The 24,529-nt window shown below is 44.5% G+C and overlaps 1 protein-coding gene across 35 annotated transcripts in view; it reads right to left on the reverse strand.

The window, feature by feature from the left end:
* LOC144671591 (uncharacterized) overlaps positions 1-24,529 on the reverse strand; it is a 320,132-nt gene that overhangs the window by 218,675 nt on the left and 76,928 nt on the right. For 8 of the 35 annotated variants that reach the window (XM_078533577.1, XM_078533575.1, XM_078533580.1 and 5 more), the window contains one exon: positions 22,648-22,700. The exons of 16 other annotated variants lie outside the window; for them this stretch is intronic. In XM_078533577.1, the coding sequence (XP_078389703.1) occupies positions 22,648-22,700 (53 nt within the window). Of the gene's footprint in view, positions 1-711; positions 752-2,691; positions 2,974-3,736; positions 3,928-16,733; positions 17,031-17,419; positions 17,789-20,333; positions 20,505-20,882; positions 20,936-22,093; positions 22,174-22,647; positions 22,701-23,863; positions 23,946-24,353; positions 24,454-24,529 lie in introns of those variants that run through there. 11 more of the 35 variants (XM_078533565.1, XM_078533585.1, XM_078533550.1 and 8 more) reach the window with 10 other exon arrangements.

The following is a 24,529-nucleotide window of genomic DNA, read 5'->3' on the forward strand; positions in this document are numbered from 1 at the left end:
GTATGCATTTCCATGTACCTTTCCTCAGGATAATTTCCTCTGTCAAATTTATAACGGGCATTGCCTATGTAAACTGTCACACTGCAGTTGCATTCTCCCACCAGTTGAGGTGCTGTCCATCTAGAATGAAAGAAACTTCCTTTCACATCCTCAGAGAGTCCCCAAAGGCTTTACAGGCAATTAATTGTATTTGATCGATGGAGCACTGAGGGGGAAATCTACAATTCCCTGTTCAGGAGGTTGCTCATCCAATTCAGGCTCTTGTTGATCTCGAGTTTACCGTCCTTCAACACAGAATCGAAACTGATTCGTGACTCCAGTGCAGCCCTGAGAGAGGACAGGGAACTCATGTGTGTGTGTGTTTGTGTGTTTGAGTGTGTGTGTCTGTGTGTGTCTGTGTCTATGTTTTTTCCCAAGTGAGTGTGTTTGTGGGTGTTTTCGGCGTACCTGTGTGTGTGTGTGTCTGTATGCGTCAGTCCGTGTGTGGACGTCCGTTCATGAGTGTTTGTGCGCGTGTGAATATGTATGTGAGTTGAGTCTGTGTGTTCCTGTATATGTATTTACACGTGTATGACTGTGTGTGTAAATGTGCGTGTATGTTTCTGCACATGAGCGTTTGTGTGTGTGTCTGTGTGTGAGCGTGTGTGTGTGTGTGTGTGTGTGTGTGTGTGTGCCAGGGTGTGAGTGTTGTTGCAGTTTGCATTAACTCACGTTCCACAGTGATGGTTATGAACCCCTCCACTGCTCCATGTTCATTTTCTGCCACACACTGATAGTCTCCAGTGTCCCTGGGTTTCAGTTGAGGAATCACCAACCACAGCTCAATTTTGGAACTTGTTCTGTTCATTGGGACATTAAGATGTCTCCACGTCAGGTTAGGAGCTGGGAAGCTCTCGACAGAGCAGAATATCACTGCAGAATTACCCTGAATTATATTGATCGATGAAGCGTTAATCATATCAAGCGAAGTAATTGAAAGATTCCGTGGTGCATCTGAAAACAGATACAGATTTCATTGTGAGCAAGACTCAATGCTTCGTCTCTCTCTATTTGGTGTCTATGTGCATTTCAAAGCACCTTCCCCATTATAAGTTCCTAAGTCAACATTTATAATGGTCACTGAATGTGCTTTTCTATTTATACATTCATGCGAAGTGAGTGTCGCAGGTTAGGCCAGCACTTTTTACCCAACCCTAATTGCCCCTGAGAAGGTGGTGGTGAGTTATTCACTCCCACAGACATCCCAGCCTCTGACCTGCTATTGATGCCACCGTATTAATGGCCGGTCCAGGTAGTTGTTTGGTCAACAAACCCCAGGATATTGGTCGTGGGGGATTCACCGAGGTTAATTCATTGAAAATGAGAGGAGATGGTTAGATTTTATCTTGTTGGCGATGATCACTGTCTGGTACTCGTGTGGTGTGAACGTTACGTGTCATTTCTCAGCCCAAGCTGAGTATTGCTCAGCTCTTGCTACATGTGGATATGTAAACAGTCACGCTGTAATTACAGCTTTCCACCGGAGGAGAAACTGTCAGGCTAGAAGAAAAGAAAACGTCTTTCAAATCATCAGGATGTTCACGGGGAATTGACAGTCGAGGAATTGCTTTAGAATAATGGGTACTGAGTGATAAAACTACAATTCTCTGTGCAGGGGGCTGCTCGTCCAAAAACGGGTCTTGTTCAGCTGATGTTGTCATTGTTTCAGAACAAAACCTGGAGCAACAGTCCAGTCCAGCACAGGGAGAACAGACCACTCACACATGTTTGTGTTTGTGTGAGCAAGCACACGTGTGATTCTGTATGTATGCATCTTTGTGTGAGCATGCAGGCGTTCACACCTGTACACTAATGGGATTAAATATGAACGCATGTTTGCATGCATGTGTGTGTGTGGATGTGTTTGTGTGAGTATGTGTGAGTGTTGTTGACGTCTGTGTACACTCACGTTCCACATGGAAAGATATGAACCCCTCCACTGCTCCATGTTCATTCTCTGCCACACACTGATAGTCTCCAGTGTCCCGGAATATAACGTGTGGAATCACCAACCACAGCTCTTTTTTGGAACTTGTTCTGTTCATTGGGACATTAAGATGTCGCCACGTCAGGTTAGAAGCGGGGAAGGACTCAACAGAGCAGATTATCACTGCAGAATTCCCCTCAATTATATTGATCAATGAAGCGTTAATCATATCAAGGGAAGTAATTGAGAGATTCCGTGGTGCATCTAAAAAGAGACATAGATTTTAACGTGAGAAAGCAAAGTGCACAGCAAGGCTCCATGCACCATCTCTCTGTATCTGATGTTGGAATGCATTTCCAGGTACCTTCCCTCAGGAAAGGAAATCACATGTGTGTGCATGTTTCTTTGTGTGTGCCTTTGTATCTTTGTGCATTGTGTGTGTTTCTGTGTCTTTACACGGGTGTCTGATTCTGCATGTGTGTTTGTGTGTATGTGCGTGTGCACGTGTTCACGCCAGTATTTGTGTCTGTGTGTGACCGTACGTGCATCAGTTTGTGTGTGTGCACATGTGAGTGCGTGTGGGTGAAGTGTTTCTGTGTTTCCGTATATGTATTTGCACATGTATGATTGCGTAAGTGTGCGGGTACGTGCCTAAACATTGCCCGTGTGTGCATGTGTATTTGTGTGTGTGTTTCAGAGTGATGTTGAAGCCTGTGTACACTTACGTTCCACAGTGATGGTTATGAACCCCTCCACTGCTCCATGTTCATTCTCTGCCACACACTGATAGTCTCCAGTGTCCCTGGATGTAACGTGAGGAATCACCAACCACAGCTCATTGTTGGAACATGTTCTGTTCATTGGCACATTAAGATGTCGCCACGTCAGGTTGGAAGCTGGGAAGCTCTCTACAGAGCAGATTATCACTGCAGAATTCCCCTCAATTATATTGATCGATGAAGCGTTAATCATATCAAGAGAATTAATTGAGAGATACCGTGATGCATCTAAAAAGAAATAAAGATTTTAACCTAAGCAAGACAGTGTACAGCAAGACTCTGTGCATCATCTCCCTGTATCTAATGTCTGTATGCATTTCCAGGTACCCTTCCTCAGGATAATTTCCTCTGTCAAAGTTATAACGGGCATTGCCTATGTAAACTGTCACACTGCAGTTGCATTCTCCCACCAGTTGAGGTGCTGTCCATCTAGATTGAAAGAAACTTGCTTTCACATCCTCAGGGTGTCCCCATGGGCTTTACAGGCAATGAATTGTATTTGATCGATTGAGCACTGAGGGGGAAATCTACAATTCTCTGTTCAGTAGGTTGCTCATCCAATTCAGGGTCTTGTTAATCTGGAGTTTACCTTCCTTCAACACAGAATCGAAACTGATTCTTGACTCCAGTGCAGCTCTGAGAGAGGGCAGGGAACTCATGTGTGTGTCTGTTTGTGTGTGTGAGTGTGTATCTGTGTGTGCCTGTGTCTATGTTTGTTCCCAATTGAGTGTGTTTGTGTGTGTTTTTGGCATACCTGTGTGTGTGTGTGTCTGTATGCGTCAGTCTGTGTGCAAACGTCTGTTCATGAGTGTGTGTGCGCGCGTGTGAATGTATTTGAGTGTGTGTGTTCCTGTATATGTTTTTACATGTTTATGACTGTGTGTGTAAATGTGCGTGTAAGTGTCATCACATGAGCGTGTGTGTGTGTATGTGTTTGTGTGTGTGTGTGTTTGCCAGGGTATGAGTGTTGTTGCAGTTTGCATTAACTCACGTTCCACAGTGATGGTTATGAACCCCTCCACTGCTCCATGTTCATTCTCTGCCACACACTGATAGTCTCCAGTGTCCCTGGATTTAACTTGAGGAATCACCAACCACAGCTCATTGTTGGAACTTGTTCTGTTCACAGGGACATTAAGATGTCTCCACGTCAGGTTAGAAGCTGGGAAGCTCTCGACAGAGCAGATTATCACTTCAGAATTCCCCTCAATTATATTGACTGATGAAGCGTGTATCATATCAAGGGAAGTAATTGAGAGATTCCGTGGTGCATCTGAAAACAAATAAAGATTTCATTGTGAGCAAGGCTCATTGCTTCATTTCTCTCTATTTGGTGTCTATGTGCATTTCAAAGCACCTTCCCCATTATATGTTCCTATGTCAAAATTTATAATGGTCACTGAATGTGCTTTTCTATTTATACATTCATGGGAAGTGAGTGTCGCATGTTAGGCCAGCACTTTTTACCAAACCCTACTTGCACTTGAGAAGGTGGTGGTGAGTTATTCACTCCCACAGACTTCCCAGCCTCTGACCTGTTCCTGAAGCCACCGTATTTATGGCCAGTCCAGTTAGTTGTTTGGTCAACTTCCCTGAGGATATTGGTCGTGGGGGATTCACCGAGGTCAAGTCATTGAAAATGAGGGGAGATGGTTAGATTTTCTCTTGTTGGAGACGATCACTGCCTGGTAATTGTGTGGTGTGAACGTTAGTTGTCATTTCTCAGCCCAAGCTGAGTGTAGTTCTGCTCTTGCTGCATGTGGATATGTAAACTGTCATGCTGTAATTACAGCCTTCCACCAGTGGAGACACTGTCGGGCTAGAAGAACAGAAAATGTCATTCACATCATCAGGATGTTCAAGGGGATTTGGCAGTCGAGGAATTGCTTTAGAATAATGGGGTATTGAGTGATAAACCTACAATTTGTGTGCAGGGGGCTGCTCGTCCAATACAGGGTCTTGTTCAGCTGATGCCGTCATTGTTTCAGAACAGAATCTGGAGCAACACTCCAGTGCAGCACAGGGAGAAAAGACAACTCACACATGTCTGTGTGTGTGTGAGTAAGCACACGTGTGATTCTGTATGTATGCTTCTTTGTGTGAGCATGCAGGCGTGCACACCTGTACACTCATGGGATTAAATATGAACGCATGTTTGCGTGCATGTGTGTGTGTGCATGTGTGTGTGTGAGTATGTGTGAGTGTTGTTGATGTCTGTGTACACTCACGTTCCACAGTGATGGTTATGAGCCTCTCCACTGCTCCATGTTCATTCTCTGCCATACACTGATAGTCTCCAGTGTCCCTGAATGTCACGTGTGGAATCACCAACCACAGCTCATTTTTGGAACTTGTTCTGTTCATTGGGACATTGAGATGTCGCCACGTCAGGTTAGAAGCTGGTAAGCTCTCAACAGAGCAGATTATCACTGCAGAATTCCCCTCAATTATATTGATTAATGAAGCGTTAATCATATCAAGGGAATTAATTGAGAGATTCTGTGGTGCATCTAAAAAGAGACAAAGATTTTAATGTGAGCAAGCAAAGTGCGCAGCAATACTCCATGCACCATCTCTCTGTATCAGATGTTGGAATGCATTTCCAGGTACCTTCCCTCAGGAGAGGAACTCACATGTGTTTGCGTGTTTCTTTGTGTGTGCCTTTGTATCTTTGTGCATTTTGAGTTTGTTTCTGTGTCTTTACACGCGTGTCTGATTGTGCATGTGTGTTTTTGTGTATGTGCGTGTGCACGTGTTGATGCCAGTATGTGTGTCTGTGTGTGACCGTATGTGCATCAGTTTGTGTGTGTGCACATGTGAGTGCGTGTGGGTGAAGTGTTTCTGTGTTTCCGTGTATGTATTTGCACATGTATGATTGTCTGCGTAAGAGTTCGGGTACGTGTCTAAACATTGCGCGTGTGTGCATGTGTATTTGTGTGTGTGTTTCAGAGTGATGTTGAAGCCTGTGTATACTTACGTTCCACAGTGATGGTTATGAACCCCTCCAATGCTCCATGTTCATTCTCTGCCACACACTGATAGTCTCCAGTGTCCCTGGATGTAACGTGAGGAATCACCAACCACAGCTCATTGTTGGAACTCGTTCTGTTCATTGGGACATTAAGATGTCTCCACGTCAGGTTAGAAGCTGGGAGGCTCTCGACAGAGCAGATAATCAATGTAGTATTCCCCTCAATTATATTGATCGATGAAGCGTTAATCATATCAAGTGAAGTAAATGAGAGATTCTGTGGTGCATCTAAAAACAAATCAAGTGTTTAATGTGAGCAAACACAGTTTACTGCAAGACTCCATGCACCACCTCTCTGTTTCTGCTGCCTGTATGAATTTCCAGGTACCTTCCCTCTATATAACTTACACTGTCAAATTTATAACGTGCACTGCCTATGTAAACAGTCAAACTGCAGTTACATTCTCCCACCAGTAGAGGTGCTGTCCACCTAGAATGAAAGGAACTTCCTTTCACATCCTCAGGATGTCCCCAAGGGCATGACCGGCAATGAATTGTATTTGATCGATGGAGCACTGAGGGGTAAATCTACAATTCTCTGTTCAGGAGGTTGCTCATCCAATTCAGGGTCTTGTTGATCTGGAGTTTACCTTCCTTCAACACAGAGACAAAACTGATTCGTGACTCCAGTGCAGCCGTGAGAGAGGACAGGGAACCCATGTGTATGTGTGTTTGTGTGTGTGAGTGTGTGTGTCTGTGTCTATGTTTGTTCCCAAGTGAGTGTGTTTGTGTGTGTTTTCGGCGTACCTGTGTGTGTGTGTGTCTGTATGCATCAGTCTGTGTGCGAACGTCTGTTCATGAGTGTGTGTGCGCGTGTGAATATGTATGTGAGTTTAGTGTGTGTGTTCCTGTATATGTATTTACACGTGTATGACTGTGTGTGTAAATGTGTGTGTATGTTTCTACACATGAGCGTTTGTGTGTGTGTCTGTGTGTGAGTGTGTGTGTGTGTGTGCGCCAGGGTGTGAGTGTTGTTGCAGTTTGCATTAACTCACGTTCCACAGTGATGGTTATGAACCCCTCCACTGCTCCATGTTCATTTTCTGCCACACACTGATAGTCTCCAGTATCCCTGGGTTTCAGTTGAGGAATCACCAACCACAGCTCATTGTTGGAACTTGTTCTGTTCATTGGGACATTAAGATGTCTCCACGTCAGGTTAGAAGCTGGGAAGCTCTCGACAGAGCAGAATATCACTGCAGAATTACCCTCAATTATATTGATTGATGAAGCGTTAATCATATCAAGAGATGTAATTGAGAGATTCCGTGGTGCATCTGAAAACAGATAAAGATTACATTGTGAGCAAGACTCAATGCTTCGTTTATCTCTATTTGGTGTCTATGTGCATTTCAAAGCACCTTCCCCATTATAAGTTCCTATGTCAACATTTATATTGGTCACTGAATGTGCTTTTCTATTTGTGCATTCATGGGAAGTGAATGTCGCAAGTTAGGCCAGCACTTTTTACACAACCATAATTGCCCTTGAGAAGGTGGTGGTGAGTTATTCACTCCCACAGATATCCCAGCCTCTGACCTGCTCCTGAAGCCACCGTATTTATTGCCGGTCCAGTTAGTTGTTTGGTCAACAACCCTAGGATATTAGTCGTGGGGGATTCACCGAGGTTAATTCATTGAAAATGAGCGGAGATGGTTAGATTTTATCTTGTTGGAGATGATCACTGCATGGCATTTGTCTGGTGTGAACATTACTTGTCATTTCTCAGCCCAAGCAGAGTGTTGTTCAGCTCTTGCTGCATGTGGATATGTAAACTGTCACGCTGTTATTACAGCCTTCCGCCACAGGAGACAATGTCAGGCTAGAAGAAAATAAAATGTCTTTCACATCATCAGGATGTTCACGGGGATTTGACAGTCGAGGAATTGCTTTAGAATAATGGGGTATTAAGTGATAAACCTACAATTCGCTGTGCAGGGCGCAGCTCGTCCAATACACGGTCTTGTTCAGCTGATGTCGTCATTGTTTCAGAACAGAATCTGGAGCAAAACTCCAGTGCAGCACAGGGAGAACAGACAACTCACACATGTCTGTGTGTGTGTGTGAGCAAGCATGCGTGTGATTCTGTATGTATGCTTCTTTGTGTGAGCATGCAGGCGTGCACACCTGTACACTCATGGGATTAAATATGAATGCATGTTTGCGTGCATGTGTGTGTGTGCATGTGTGTGTGTGAGTATGTGTGAGTGTGAGTGTTGTTGATGGCTGTGTACACACACCTTCGATAGTGATGGTTATGAACCCCTCCACTGCTCCATGTTCATTCTCTGCCACACACTTATAGTCTCCAGTGTCCCTGAATGTAACGTGTGGAATCACCAACCACAGCTCATTGTTGGAACTTGTTCTGTTCATTGGGACATTAAGACGTCGCCATGTCAGGTTAGAAGCTGGGAAGCTCTCAACAGAGCAGATTATCACTGCAGAATTCCCCTCAATTATATTGATCGATGAAGCGTTAATCATATCAAGGGAAGTAATTGTGAGATTACGTGGTGCATCTAAAAAGAGATAAAGATTTTAATGTGAGCAAGCAAAGTGCACAGCAAGACTCCATGCACCATCTCACTGTATCTGATGTTGGAATGCATTTCCAGGTACCTTCCCTCAGGAGAGGAACTCACATGTGTGTGCGTGTTTCTTTGTGTGTGCCTTTGTATCTTTGTGCATTGTGAGTGTGTTTCTGTGTCTTTACACGCATGTCTGATTGTGCATGTGTGTTTGTGTGTATGTGCGTGTGCACGTGTTCACGCCAGTATTTGTGTCTGTGTGTGACCGTATGTGCATCAGTTTGTGTGTGTGCACATGTGAGTGTGTGTGGGTTAAGTGCTTCTGTGTTTCCGTGTATGTATTTGCACATGTATGATTGTCTGCGTAAGTGTGCGGGTACATGTCTAAACATTGCGCATGTGTGCATGCGTATTTGTGTGTGTGTTTCAGAGTGATGTTGAAGCCTGTGTATACTTACGTTCCACAATGATGGTTATGACCCCCTCCACTGCTCCATGTTCATTCTCTGCCACACACTGATAGTCTCCAGTGTCCCTGGATGTAACGTGAGGAATCACCAACCACAGCTCATTGTTGGAACATGTTCTGTTCATTGGCACATTAAGATGTCGCCACGTCAGGTTGGAAGCTGGGAAGCTCTCTACAGAGCAGATTATCACTGCAGAATTCCCCTCAATTATATTGATCGATGAAGCGTTAATCATATCAAGAGAATTAATTGAGAGATTCCGTGATGCATCTAAAAAGAAATAAAGATTTTAACCTGAGCAAGACAGTGTACAGCAAGATTCTGTGCATCATCTCCCTGTATCTATTGTCTGTATGCATTTCCAGGTACCCTTCCTCAGGATAATTTCCTCTGTCAAATTTATAACGGGCATTGCCTATGTAAACTGTCACACTGCAGTTGCATTCTCCCACCAGTTGAGGTGCTGTCCATCTAGATTGAAAGAAACTTGCTTTCACATCCTCAGGGTGTCCCCATGGGCTTTACAGGCAATGAATTGTATTTGATCGATGGAGCACTGAGGGGGAAATCTACAATTCTCTGTTCAGTAGGTTGCTCATCCAATTCAGGGTCTTGTTAATCTGGAGTTTACCTTCCTTCAACACAGAATCGAAACTGATTCTTGACTCCAGTGCAGCTCTGAGAGAGGGCAGGGAACTCATGTGTGTGTCTGTTTGTGTGTGTGAGTGTGTATCTGTGTGTGCCTGTGTCTATGTTTGTTCCCAATTGAGTGTGTTTGTGTGTGTTTTTGGCGTACCTGTGTGTGTGTGTGTCTGTATGCGTCAGTCTGTGTGCGAACGTCTGTTCATGAGTGTGTGTGCGCACGTGTGAATGTGTTTGAGTTGAGTGTGTGTGTTCCTGTATATGTTTTTACATGTTTATGACTGTGTGTGTAAATGTGCGTGTAAGTGTCTACACATGAGCGTGTGTGTGTGTGTGTTTGTGTGTGTGTATGTGTTTGTGTGTGCCAGGGTATGAGTGTTGTTGCAAGTTTGCATTAACTCACGTTCCACAGTGATGGTTATGAACCCCTCCACTGCTCCATGTTCATTCTCTGCCACACACTGATAGTCTCCAGTGTCCCTAGATTTAACTTGAGGAATCACCAACCACAGCTCATTGTTGGAACTTGTTCTGTTCATTGGGACATTAAGATGTCTCCACGTCAGGTTAGAAGCTGGGAAGCTCTCGACAGAGCAGATTATCACTGCAGAATTCCCGCCAATTATATTGATCGATGAAGCGTTAATCATATCAAGAGAAGTAATTGAGAGATTCTGTGGTGCATCTAAAAAGAGACAAAGATTTTAAAGTGAGCAAGCACAGTTTACAGTAAGACTCCATGCATCATCTCTCTCTGTATCTGATGTTCGCATGCATTTCCAGGTACTTTCTCTCAGGAGAGGAACACACTCGTGTGCGTGTTTCTTTCTGGGTGCCTTTGTTTCTCTGTGCATTGTGAGTATGTTTGTGTGTCTTGGCCAGCGTGTCTGAGTGTGCGTGTGTGTATGCCAGTCTGTGTTTCTGTGTCTGAACGTCTGTGCATCAGTTTGTGTGTGTGCGCATGTGAGTGCGTGTGAGTTAAGTAAGTATCTGTTTCCGTGTATGTATTTGCACGTGTGTGATTGTGTGCTTAAATGTGCGGGTACGTGTTTACACATTTCGCGTGTGTGCATGCATTTTTGTGTGTGTGTGTCAGAGTGATGTTGAGGCCTGTGTATACTTACGTTCCACATTGATGGTTATGAAGCTCTCCACTGCTCCATGTTCATTCTCTGCCACACACTGATAGTCTCCAGTGTCCATGGGTGTAACGTGAGGAATCACCAGCCACAGCTCATTGTTGGAACTTGTTCTGTTCATTGGGACATTAAGATGTCGCCACGTCAGGTTAGAAGCTGGGAAGCTCTCGACAGAGCAGATTATCACTGTAGAATTCCCCTCAATTATATTGATCAATGAAGCGTTAATCATATCAAGTGAATTAATTGAGAGATTCTGTGGTGCATCTAAAAACAAACAAATATTTCATTGTGAGCAAGACACAATTCTTCTTCTCTCTCTACTTGGTGTCCTTATGAATTTCAAAACATCTTCCCAATTATAAGTTCCCATGTCAACATTTATAATGGTCACTGAATGTGTTTTTCTATTTCTACATTCATGGGAAGTGGGTGTCGCTGTGTGGGCCAGCATTTATTACCCATACCTAATTGCCTTTGTGAAGTGTATTTATGACCGAGATTGATAGGTTCTTGATTGGTAAGGGGATCAAAGGTTACCGGGAGATGGCTGGAGAATGGGGTTGAGAAACTTATCAACCATGATTGAATGACGGAGCAGATTCGATGGGCCGAATGGCCAAATTTCTCCTCCTATGTCTTATGGTCTTATGGAATTATAGAAGGCAGTGGTGAGTTATTCACACCCACAGACTTCCCAGCCTCTGACGTGCACCTGTCACTACAGTATTTATGGCCGGTCCAGTTAGTTGTTTTGTCAACATCCTCCCAGGGTGTTGCTCGTGGGGGATTCAGCGATGGTAAAGTCATTGAATATCAAGGGGAGATGGTTATATTCTCTCTTGTTGGAGATGATCACTGCCTGGTACTTGTGTGGAGTGAACGTTACTTGTCATTTCCCTGGTCAAGCTGAATGTTGCTCAGCTCTTGCTGCATGTGGATATGTAAACTGTCACGCTGTAATTACAGCCTTCCTCCAGAGGAGACACTGTCCGGCTAGAAGAAAATAAAATGCCTTTTACATCATCAGGATGTTCACGGGGATTTGACAGTCGAGGAATTGCTTTAGAATAATGGGTTATTCAGTGATAAACCTACAATTCTCTGTGCAGGGGGCTGCTCGTCCAATACAGGGTCTTGTTCAGCTGACGTCGTCATTGTTACAGAACAGAATCTGGAGCAATACTCCAGTACCGCACAGGGAGAACAGACAACTCACACATGTCTATGTGTGTGTCAGCAAGCACACGTGTGATTCTGTATGTATGTTTCTGTGTGTGAGCGTACAGGTGTGCACACCTGTGCACATGTGGGATTGTACATGAATACCTGTTGTATGCATGTGTCTGTGTGCATGTATGTGTGTGTGTGTGTGTGTGAGAGAGTTTGTGTATGTCTGTACGTGTGTATGTGAGAGGTTTGTTGCTGTTGGTGTTAACTCACGTTCCACATGGATGGTTATGAACCCAACCACTGCTCCATGTTCATTCTCTGCCACACACTGATAGTCTCCAGTGTCCCTGGGTGTAATGTGTGGAATCACCAACCACAGCTCATTGTTGGAACTTGTTCTGTTCATTGGGACATTAAGATGTCGCCACGTCAGGTTAGAAGCTGGGAAGCTCTCGACAGAGCAGATTATCACTGCAGAATTCCCCTCAATTTTATTGATCGATGACGAGTTAATCATATCAAGAGAAGTAATTGAGAGATTTTGTGGAGCATCTAAAAAGAAATAAAGATTTTAACCTGAGCAAGACAGTGTACAGCAAGACTCCATGCATCATCTATCAGTATCTGATGTCTGTATGCATTTCCAGGTACCTTTCCTCAGGACAATTTACTTTATCAAATTTATAACGGGCTCAGCCTATGTAAACTGTCACACTGCAGTTACAATCTCCCACCAGTAGAGGTGATGTCCATCTAGAATGAATGAGACTTCCTTTCACATCCTCAGGATGTCCCCTGGGGCTTGAAAGGCAATGAATTGTATTTGATCGTTGGAGCACTGAGGGGTAAATCTGCAATTCTCTATTCAGGAGGTTGCTCATCCAATTCAGGGTCTTGTTGAACTGGAGTTTACGTTCCTTCAACACAGAATCGGAGCTGATATCAAGACTGCAGTGCAGCCCTGAGAGTGGAGAGGGACCTCACGTGTGTGTGTGTGTGTGTGTGTGTGTGTCTGTGTGTGCCTGTGTCTATGTTTGTGCCCAAGTGAGTGTGTGAGGTGTGTGTTTGCGTGCGTATCTGTGTGTGTGAGTCTCTGTGCGTCAGTCTGTGTGCGAATGTCTGTTCATGACTGTGTGTGCGCATGCGAATGTGTGTGAGTTGAGTGTGATTGTTTCTGTGTATGTATTTGCACGTCTATGACTATGTGTCTCAGTGTGTGTGTATGTGTCTACACATGAGCGTGTTTGTGTCTGTGCATGTGTGTGAGTGTTGTTGAAGCCTATGTACACTCACATTCCACAGTGATGGTTATGAACCCCTCCACTGCTCCATGTTCATTTTCTGCCACACACTGATAATCTCCAGTGTCCCTGGATGTAACGTGAGGAATCACCAACCACAGCTCATTGTTGGAACTTGTTCTTTTCATTGGGACATTAAAGTGTCGCCACGTCAGGTTAGAAGCTGGGAAGCTCTCGACAGAGCAGATTATCACTGCAGAATTCCCCTCAATTACATTGATCGATGAAGTGTTAATCATATCAAGAGATGTAATTGAAAGATTCTGTGGTGCACCTGAAAACAAATAAAGATTTCATTGTGAGCAAGACTCAATGCTTCATTTCACTCTTTTTGGTGTCTATGTGCATTTCAAAGCACCTTCCCCATTATAAGTTACTATGTCAACATTTATAATGGTCACTGAATGTGTTTTTCTATTTGTACATTCATGGGATGTGGATGTCGCTGGTTAGGCTAGCATTTTTTAGCCATCCCTAATTGCCCTTGAGAAGGTGGTGGTGAGTTATTCACCCCCAAAGAATTTTCAGCCGCTGACCTGCTCCTGTAGCCACAGTATTTATGGCCAGTCCAGTTAGTTGTTTGGTCAACATCCCCCAGGATATTGGTCGTGGGGAATTCAGCGATGGTAAAGTCATTGAATATCAACGGGAGATGGTTAGATTCTCTCTTGTTGGAGATGATCACTGCCTGGTACTTGTGTGCCGTGAACGTTACTTGTCATTTCTCAGCCCAAGCTGAGTGTTGTTCAGCCCTTGCTGCATGTGGATATGTAAACTGTCACGCTGTAATTACTGCTTTCCACCAGAGGAGACACTGTCGGGCTAGAAGAAAAGAAAATGCTTTTCACATCATCAGGATGTTCACTGGGATTTGACAGTCGAGGAATGGCTTTAGAATAATGGGGTATTGAGTGATAAACCTACAATTCTCTGTGCAGGGGGCTGCTCGTCCAATACACGGTCTTGTTCAGATGATGTCGTCATTGTTTCAGAACAGAATCTGGAGCAACACTCCAGTGCAGCACAGGAAGAACAGACAACTCACACTTGTCTGTGACAAAAACAAAAATAGCTGGAAAAACTCAGCAGGTCTGGCAACATCTGCGGAGAGGAGCACAGTTAACGTTTCGAGTCCCTATGACTCTTCAACAGAACTAAGGAAAAATAGAAAGGAGGTAAAATATAAGCCGGTTTAAGGGGGGGTGGGGGGGGTGGGGGTGGGGATGGAACAGCTAGAACTGGATAGAGGACCAGTGAAATGTGGAGATTTCCAAAAGATATCATAGACAAAAGTACAAAGAGGTGTTGACATTGCTGATATGAGCTAAGAGATGTGTTAATTGTGATACGAAGTTTAGAAAGCAGGATGAGCACATGACAGATAGCTCTGGTGGGGGTCGGGTAGGGGGAAGGGATTGAAAAAGGCTACAATTTGAAACAATAGATGTAATCAAATTTAAAAATAATAATAGAAATGGTTGGGAAAATAAAAATATATTAAAAAAATCTATAATTTATTAGAAAAAAATGAATCGGAAAGGAAGGGGGGATGGAGGAGAGAGTTCATGATCTGAAGCTGTTGAACTCAATATTCAGTCTGGAAGGCTGTAAAGTGCCTAGTCGTAAGATGAGGTGCTGTTCCTTCAGTTTGCGTTGAGTTTCACTGGAACAGTGCAGGGGGCCAAGGAGGGACATGTGGGCATGAGAGCAGGGTGGAGTGTTAAAATGGCAAGCGACAGGGAGGTCTGGGTCATGTTTGTGGACAGACCGAAGGTATTCCGCAAAGCGATCACCCAGTCTGTGTTTGGTCTCTCCAATGTAGAGGAAACTGCATTGGGAGCAGCGAATGCTGTAGACTGAATTAAGGGAAGTGCAAGTGAAATGTTGCATCACTTCAAAGGAGCGATTGGGCCCTTGGACAGTGAGGAGGAGGGAAGTAAATGGAAGGCTGCACCTTCTACAATTACATGGGAAGATGCCATAGGAGGAGGTTGAGGTGTTGGGGGTGATGGAGGAGTGGACCAGGGTGTCCTGGAAGGAATGGTCCCTATGGGATGCCGACAGGCGGGGTGAAGGGAAGATGTGTATGGTGGTGGCATCATGCTGGAGTTGGCGGAAACGGCAGAGGATGATCTTTTGAATGCGGAGGCTGGTGGGTGAAAAGTGAGGACAAGGGGGACCCTATCATGTTTCTGGGAGGCAGAGGAATGTGTGAGGGCGGATGCACGTGAGATTTGCCGGACACGGTTGAGGGCCCTGTCAACCACCGTGGGTGGAAAACCTCGGTTAAGGAAGAAGGAAGACATGACAGAAGAACTATTATCACTTTTATCACACATGTCTGTGTGTGAGCGAGCAAGTACCAGTGTGAATCTGTGTATGTATGCTTCTGTGTGTGAGCATGCCAGTGTGCACACGTGTGCACATGTGGGGTTTTACATCAATGCTTGTTTGTGGCACGGGTATGCGTGTGTGCGCGTACTTGTGTGTGAATGTATTTGTGTGTGTGCTTCTGAGAGATGTTGAATTCTGTGTACACTCACGTTCCACAGTGATGGTTATGAACCCCTCCACTGCTCCATGTTCATTCTCCGCCACACACTGATAGTCTCCAGTGTCCATGGGTGTAATGTGAGGAATCACCAACCACAGCTCATTGTTGGAACTTGTTCTGTTCATTGGGACATTAAGATGTCGCCACGTCAGGTTAGAAGCTGGGAAGCTCTCGACAGAGCAGATTATCACTGCAGAATTCCCTTCAATTATATTGGTCGATGAAGCGTTAATCATATCAAGAGAAGTAATTGAGAGATTCTGTGGTGCATCTATAAACAAATAAAGATCAGTTAACGTCCACTGACTGTGAAGCAATTTGAGACAAACTGAGAACGTGAAAGGTGTGATATCAATGTAGGTTCCATCACCACAAAGCATGTTATCCAGGCAGACACTTCAGTCCTGTACTAAGGGAATACTGAACTTTTGGAGGGTCAGTACTGAGGGAGTACTGCACTGTCGGAGGGTCAGTACTGAGGGAATGCTGAACTTTTGGAGGGTCAGTACTGAGGGAGTGCTGCACTGTCAGAGGGTCAGTACTGAGGTAGTGCTGCACTGTCGGAAGGTCAGTACTGAGGGAGTGCTGCACTATCAGAGGGACAGTACTGAGGTTGTGCTGCACTGTCGTAAGGTCAGTACTGAGGGAGTGCTGCACTGTCGGAGGGTCAGTATCGAGGGAGTGCTGCACTGTCAGAGGGACAGTGCTGAGGGGGTACTGCTGTTTCAGAGGTTCAGGACTGAGGGAGTGCTGCACTGTTGGAGGGTCAGTACTGCGGGACTGCTGCACGTTCAGATGCTCAGTATCGAGGGAGTGCTGCACTTTCGGAGGTTCAGGACTGAGATAGTGCTGCACTGTCGGAAAATCAGTATTGAGGGAGTGCTGCAGTGTCAGAGAATCAGTATTGAGAGAGTGCTGCACTGTCAGAGATTCTGTACAGAGGGAGTGCTTTACTTTTGGAGGTTCAGGACTGAGAGAGTGCTGCACGGTCGGAGAATCAGTATTCAGGGAGTGCTGCAATGTCAGAGTTGAATTTGTATCAGTTAAAGACTACTGACTTGTTATTAAGCACAATGCAGTTGTGGGATCTTGTTGTGTACGATGTAGGTATTTCAAGCTAATGTGAATGAAGGATGTCTGTACTTACATTGCACAGTTAGTACGAGGGTCCACTCCGATGAAACAGATGGATATCTCACTCTGCAGTTGAGAGTTTGTCCGTGGTGTTTAAGTGATGGGATTAGGGTCAGAACAGAAGTATAGGTCAGAGTGACGCCATGTTGAGTTACAGTGTTTGAGACTGATCCAGGTAGGTCAGTGGGAGTGTCCCAGGTTAAGACAGGTGCTGCTGTTCCATTGCACGTTGTGTTGAAGGTGCATCTTACATCCACACTCTTTCCTGCAATAATTTCAGCAGGGAATATCGTGGGTTTATCTGTGAAATCTAACACACAGAGAATGGATACTTTTAGAGAAATATAACCTGAAGCATCAGTTCAAACATAAATCACAGTCCCACAATAGGAAGCACTTTTACAAGGATGATATCAGAACTGAGAGGTTACAATGATCAGAAAAGTGTTAGGGAGATGGAATGGGAGTGGATAATCTGTTAACATTGATGGACACAGTCAATACATTTAATCATTGATATTAATGTGAGTATTAGAGGTTGCTTTAGGACTGAACAGGAGGCTATCACCAGGTTATTGAGAATCAGATAGTGTGTTATAATAAGCTGTGTTTTGTGTTAATATGTAAACGTCACAGTTTGTGTTATTTACAATTGAGTGTTAAATGTGAATTGTTGAGTAATTATAAGACAGCACTTACCAGAAACGTGAAGCTGGGTTGCAGGATAATAGTTGTATCTATTCCTGCCGTCAAATTCTATTCTGAAAAAATAAGGTCCTGCATCTTCCCGTCTGATGTTGTTTATAATCAGGGAACAGTCGCCATCTTTCAGGTCTCCAGACAGCCGGGTCCGATGGCGGAACCGTGGTAACTCGTGATTGTGATCCTTGGAGTGAAAGGCAATGGGAGATCCCGGAATCTGATTCTCGTTATTAAACCAGACTCCGTCTCGTGGTTGGTTTTCCAAATGTGATGCATAACTGTAATGGCATGGAATCTGTACACACGAACCTTCCTGCGCAGTCACCTCTCGTGGAGTGTCGCCTTTCCACTCTTGTGACAGTCCAACTGGGGAGAGAAATATCAATATTTAACTCTGGATGGTTTGTAGATCCACTGGACTCGATATCCACCCCCTCCGTCACTGGGACACAGTGGCTGCAGTGTGGACCATCTACAGGACACGCAAGGAACTCCACAAGGTTTCACAACGGATGGAAGAGAATCCTGGACACAGGAGTGGACAAGTTCATTCTACATTGGCTCATGGTCCTCAGGACCCTGTTTAGTGAAGCCAGTCTTCCACCCAGCACAGTGTCTACAAGACACACCAACTGAGATCCATTCAGTGCTGATTAACAAGACAGGACAATGGATTAGGAGCCCTCAGAACTCCCCCCATTATCACCGTCATGAATCACTAATTAGCCTAATATTCCTGTCTGCTCTTCAACACAGCTGATTGGCTAATCTGATTCAATCTGATTGGTGTTCATTCTCTCTCCAATGTTTAAAGAATCACCAATCACTCGACCTCTAGTTATTCTCTTCACAGAATGTGGGAGTAAACGGTGGATATTGTGAATTATGTTATCTTTCTGACCTGCTGCAGTAAAGTTTATTTTTGTTTGTTCCAAAGCCATGGAATCTTGTAGCTTTATTCGCTTCGCTAGTGTCTTAAATCTCACACCTCGTCTACTTGAAACAAAATATTATTGGTTCCTGACTGAAAATTACCAAAAAAAAAAGGGGCCCTGTTCAGTTTGAACAAATAAACAAAACCATCTTTGAAAGTCATGAACCCAACACAGCGGCACCTCCGACACATGCAGAGCTCAGGCTAGAGGAGCTTTGTTAGTGTGTTTCACTGTGTCTGCTGGAGTAGGGTCAGTGCTGAGAGGGTCTGGTCAAGGGTCATAACAACCGGGACTTGCACCTTCCAAGTCATAAGTTTTTTTAAAAATGTATTCGTTCATGGGATGTGGGCGCCGCTGGCAAGGCCAGCATGTGCTGCCCATCCCTAATGTCCCTCGAACGGGTTGGCTTGCTCGGACATTTCAGAGGGCTGGTGAAGAGTGATCCACGTTGCTATGAGTCTGGAGTCACATGTAGGCCAGACCGGGTATGGGCGGTGGATTTCCTTCCCTAAAGGCCATTACTAAACCAGTTGGGTGTGTATGAGAATCGATGATAGTTTCATGGTCTCCATTACTGAGACTAACTGCCGTTAGTGTAAACAAAGTGAACAGTTTTCCATTTATCCCGCCTATCCCGTTCTCTCCGGTATTTTACACACTCTTGCTCGATAATTTGATTCTGCCGAGGACCCCTTGGAAAATCATGGACACCAATTAGACAATCAATGGATTAAGGAATTCCTTTGAATCCTCATTGTCTAAGGAATCTCTTTGGAACCTCATTGTCTAAGGGATTATTTCTGATCCAAACCCCATATTGTTGTATTGTTGATTCCGATGCAGCATTGTAGACTGACTTGTCCCCAAGCTCAGCACTGACCCTACTCCAGCAGACACTGTGAAACACAATAACAAAGCGCCTCTAGCCAGTGCTCTGCATGTGTCGGAGGTGCCGCGGTGTTGGGTTCATGTCTTTTCAAAAATGGTGTTGTTTATTTGTTCAAACTGAACCGGATCCCACACGCAATGCTGATACCAGAAACCTCTTGTTCCCTGTCCTCCTGAAACATCCATGAGTTCACAAAGAATCTGGGGATTTGCTGATAAGGTTCTTAAATTGTCTGATTGTCGAATGATACAACACAAGAGGAGCTCATTTGACCCATCGTGCATGTGCTGGCTCTTTCCCAATTCCCCTCCAGCACCTTTCGCACAGCCCTGCAAATTTCCCTTCAAGTATTTATCCAGTTCCCCTTCTGAAAGTTCCTGTTGAATCTGCTTCCACCGCCCTTTCAGGCAGTGAGTCAATGGTCTCTCTCTGAGCTGAAAAGTGATCAGATTCTGTGAAATTTAAACTCTGCAGCAGATCAGAGACACTCATGATAACTCGCAATATTTGATAGCTTTACAAACGGACAGCTATGCCTTCCTTCTCTATTTCAGTCATCTTGTTCCCTTATCGAAGTTTCGAGCATGGTGAGAATGGACAGGAAATGTGACGCTGAACAGCCTGTCTATTCTAGGAGCTGCTGTGTTGTCTTCATGGGCAATTTTGAATAAAGGCAGCAAAGGTCACAAATTTCAGGCCATTGCTATTGGAGACCTCGAATCGGGATGGACTTCATCCCCCGGTTTTTATCCCTGCTTCTCTACACAACCCATCACTACCCATCGCTCACTGACCAACGCTCGATATCACCTGATTTTTAAAATTCTGCTCTAGCTGCTACAACCCAGCCTAACTCTGTAACCTCCTCCAGCCCCTACAACCCTCCAAGACCTCTGCTCTCCTCCAAATCTGCTGTCAGACAAGTAGTCAGTGTATATCAGTGAGCACAGGGGTGATGGGTGAATGGGACTTGGTGTGAGTTTGTACATTGGCTCACTGCTGAATCGGATCCCAATCAGAGCTCAATAAGAATGATCTTTACAAAGACTATTAACATTAAATCTGTCCGAGCTGACGATGATATTACCTTGGAGAAGTGACAGGAGGAAGTAAGATTTCCCGATCATCGTACACTCCCAGATATTTCATCAGTTTCACACTCTCTGAAAGAGAAAGGGGTTAATGAGATCTCACCTCTTGTCCGACAGCTCTCGAGAGATCAGAACTGCTTTTAGACAATGTCTTCACTGACTAATCTGATTCTCAGTGGGATGATAGGTGCTCTGCAGAGAGTTACAAGGCTTTAAGAAAGAAAAACAATGAAGGACTTGCATTTCCATAGCGCCTTTCTCCACCTCAGTACATCACAAAGCTCATGTCTCTGCACTTCCCTCATGCCTTGAGCTAGAAAGATGTTCTGTACAACAGACTTGAGCCTCACACCCAGATCTCAATACTCAGTAGAAATCTTTCAAATGGATCAATCCTTGGAATCTGTCTTTATAAAGTTACAACATCAACAAAGGACGGTGTTGGCAGTGGAAGTGAATTCCAATCGGTCCATTACTTACCCAGGACCTGTCGGACTGCTCGAATGAGGACGAACTGCCCACACGCTCTACTTGGGTTGAATGACCTCTTCCTGTGCTGATCCCTCTGTGTATTTATTTAGAAAGAGCTGATGTGTCACTGTGAGTGAAAATGAGGAAGCTGGAACAAAGTGAGAGAACAGCACTTTGCTGTGCACTCTCAGTGAACCCGGTGTCTGTATAAGGATATAAGAACAGAACAAAGTGGACCAGCTGGACAACCTGACATTTTCCCTCATGATATGCCAACCATTCGTTTTTTTATCCACTCACTGAAACTATTTTTCACCCTCTGCAGCCTCTTTGTGTCCTCCTCACAACTTGCTTTCCTACCCAGCTTACATCTTTCCTACCTACCTGCAGCATACAGTGAGAAAATCTGTTTACAGTACAGTCAGTCCCTTCATCCAAGTCACTAATCTAGATTGTAAATAGTTGAGGTTTTGAAATATCTGTCCAATTATTCCCACTCTCACCTCTGCTATCGCCTCCACAGCCCTGCAAAATTTCGCCTTCAAGTATTTATCCAGTTCCCCTTCTGAAAGTTCTTGTTCAATGTGCTTCCACCGCCCTTTCAGGCAGGGAGTCAATGGTCTCTCTCTGAGCTGTAAAGTGCTAAGATTCTGTGAATTTTAAACTCTGGAGTAGATCAGAGACACTCATGATAACTCAGAATATTAGGCAAGTTTAGACACGGACAGCTATGCCTTTCTTTCTCTTTCAGTTATCTTGCTCCCTTATCGAAGTTTCTCGCAAGGTGAGAATGGACAGGAAGTGTGACGCTGAACAGCCTCTCTAGTCTAGGAGCTGCTGTGTTGTCTTCATGGGAAATTCTGACTTAAACCAGCAAAGGACACAAATTTCAGGTTATTGCTATCAGAGTCCTAGCACCTGGATAGACTTCATCCCCCAGTTTTCATCCCAAATTTTCTACTCAACCCATCACTCCCCATCGCTCACTGACCAATGCCGGACATCACCTGAAGTTTAAGATTCTGCTCTAGCTGCCACAATCCTGTCTAACTCTGTAACATCCTCCAGCCCCGACAACCCTCTGAGGTCTCTGCTCTCCTAAAATTCTGCTGTCAGACAGGGAGTCAGTGTATATCAGTGAGCACAGGGGTGATGGGTGAATGGAACTTGGTGTGAGTTTGGACACTGGCTCACTGCTGAATCGTTTCCCAATCACAGCTCAATAAGAGTGATCTTTTACAAAGACTATTAACCATAAATCTGTCCGAGCTGACGATGATATTACCTTGGAGAAGTGACAGGAGGAAGTAAGATTTCCCGATCATTGTCCACTCCCAGATATTTCATCGGCTTCTCACTCTCAAGCTGTGAAAAAGAAAGGAGTTAATGTGACCACACCTCTTGTCCGACAGCTCTCAAGAGATCAGAACTGCTTTAAACAATGTCTTCATAGACTAATTTGATTCTCTGTGGGATGATAGGTGCTCTGCAGAGAGTTACAAGGCTTTAGGAAAGAAAAACATTGAAAGACTTGCAATTCCATAGCGCCTTTCAACACCTCAGGATGTCCGAACGCTCATGCCTCTGCACTTCCCTCATCCCTTGAGCTAGAAAGAAGTTCTGTACAACAGACTTGAGCCTCACACCCAGATCTCAATAATCAGTAGAAATCTATCAAAGGCATCAATCATTGGGATCTGTCTTTATAAAGTCACAACATCAACAAAGGACGATGTTGGTCATTGAAGTGATTTCCAATCGTTGTGTTACTTACCCAGGACCTGTTTGACTTCTCGCTTGTGGAGTAACTGCCCACACGCTCTGCTTGGGTTGAATGACCTCTTCCTGTGCTGCTCCCTCTGTGTATTTAATTAGAAAGAGCTGATGTATCACTTTCAGTGAAAATGAGGAAGTTGTATCAAAGTGAGAGAACAGCACTTTGCTGTGCACTGTCAGTAAACCCTGTGTCTGTATAAGCATATAAGAACAGAACAGATAGGACCAGCTGGACAACCTGACATTTTCCCTCCTTAGATGCCAACCATTCAGTTTTTTATCCACACACTGAAACTATTTATCACCCTCTGCAGCCTCTTTGTGTCCTCCTCACAATTTGCTTTCATACCCAGCATACATCTTTCCTACCTGTCTGCACCATACAGTCAGAAAATTTGTTTACAGTTCAGTCAGTCCCTTCATCCAAGTCACTAATGTAGATTGTGAATATTTCAGTCTTTGAAAGATCTGTCCAGTTATTCCCACTCTCACCTCTGCTCTCTCCTCCACAGCCCTGCAAAATGTCCCCTTCAAGTATTTATCCAGGTCCCCTTCTGAAAGTTCTTGTTGAATCTGCTTCCACCGCCCTTTCAGGCAGTCAGTCAGTCAGGGGTCTCTCTCTGAGCTGCAAAGTGCTCAGATTCTGTGAAATTTAAACTCTGCAGCAGATCAGAAACAATCATGATAACTCAGAATATTTGACACCTTTACACACAGACAGCTTTCCCTTTCTTCTCTCTTTCAGTTATCTTGCTCCCTTATCGAAGTTTCTAGCATGGTGAGAATGGACAGGAAGTGTGACGCTGAACAGCCTGTCTATTCTAGGAACTGCTGTGCTGTCTTCATGGGAAATTCTGTCTAAAATCAGCAAAAGACACAAATTTCAGGTTATTGCTATCAGAGACCGAGCATCAGGATAGACTTAATCTCCCAGTTTTCATCCCTGATTTTCTACTCAACCCATCACTCCCCATCACTCACTGACCAACGACAGACATCACCTGAAGTTTAAGATTCTGCTCCAACTGCTACAATCCTGCCTAACTCTGTAACCTCCTCCAGCCCCTACAACCTTCTGAGACCTCTGCTCTCCTCCAATTCTGCTGTCAGACAGGGAGTCAGTGTATATCAGTGAGCACAGGGGTGATGGGTGAATGGGACTAGGTGTGAGTTTGTACGCTGACTCACTGCTGAATCGGTTCCCAATCACAGCTCAATAAGAATGATCTTTTACAAAGTTTGTTAACCATAAATCTGTCCGAGCTGACGATGATATTACCTTGGAGAAGTGACAGGAGGAAGTATGATTTCCCGATCATTGTCCACTCCCAGGTATTTTATCCACTTCTCACTCACAAGTTCTGAAAGAGAAAGGAGTTAATGAGACATTACCTCTTGTCCGACAGCTCTCAGGAGATCAGAACTCCTTTTAGACAATGTCTTCACAGACTCACTTGATTCTCTGTGGGATGATAGGTGCTCTGCAGAGAGTTGCAAGACTTTAAGAAAGAAAAGCTATGTAGGGTTTGCATTTCTATAGCACCTTTTACCGCCTCAGGACACCCCAAAGCTCATGTCTCTGCACTTCCCTCGCCCCTTGAGCTAGAAAGATGCACTGTACAACAGACTTGAGCCTCACACCCTGATCTCAATAATCAAATGAAATCTTTCAAAGGCATCAATCATTGGAATCTGTCTTTATAAAGTCACAACATCAACAAAGGACAGTGTTGGTCGTGGATGTGAATTCCAATCGTTCTGTTACTTACCCAGGACCTGTCCGACTGCTCGCCTGGGGAAGAACTGCCCACACGCTCTGCTTGGGTTGAATAACCTCTTCCTGTGCTACTCTCTCTGTGTCTTTAATTAGAAACAGCTGATGTGTCACTGTGAGTGAAAATGAGTAAGTTGGATCAAAGTGATGGAACAGCACTTTGCTGTGCAC

Source organism: Cetorhinus maximus, chromosome 33, assembly GCF_964194155.1.
Source record: "Cetorhinus maximus chromosome 33, sCetMax3.hap1.1, whole genome shotgun sequence".
NCBI lineage: Eukaryota > Metazoa > Chordata > Chondrichthyes > Lamniformes > Cetorhinidae > Cetorhinus > Cetorhinus maximus.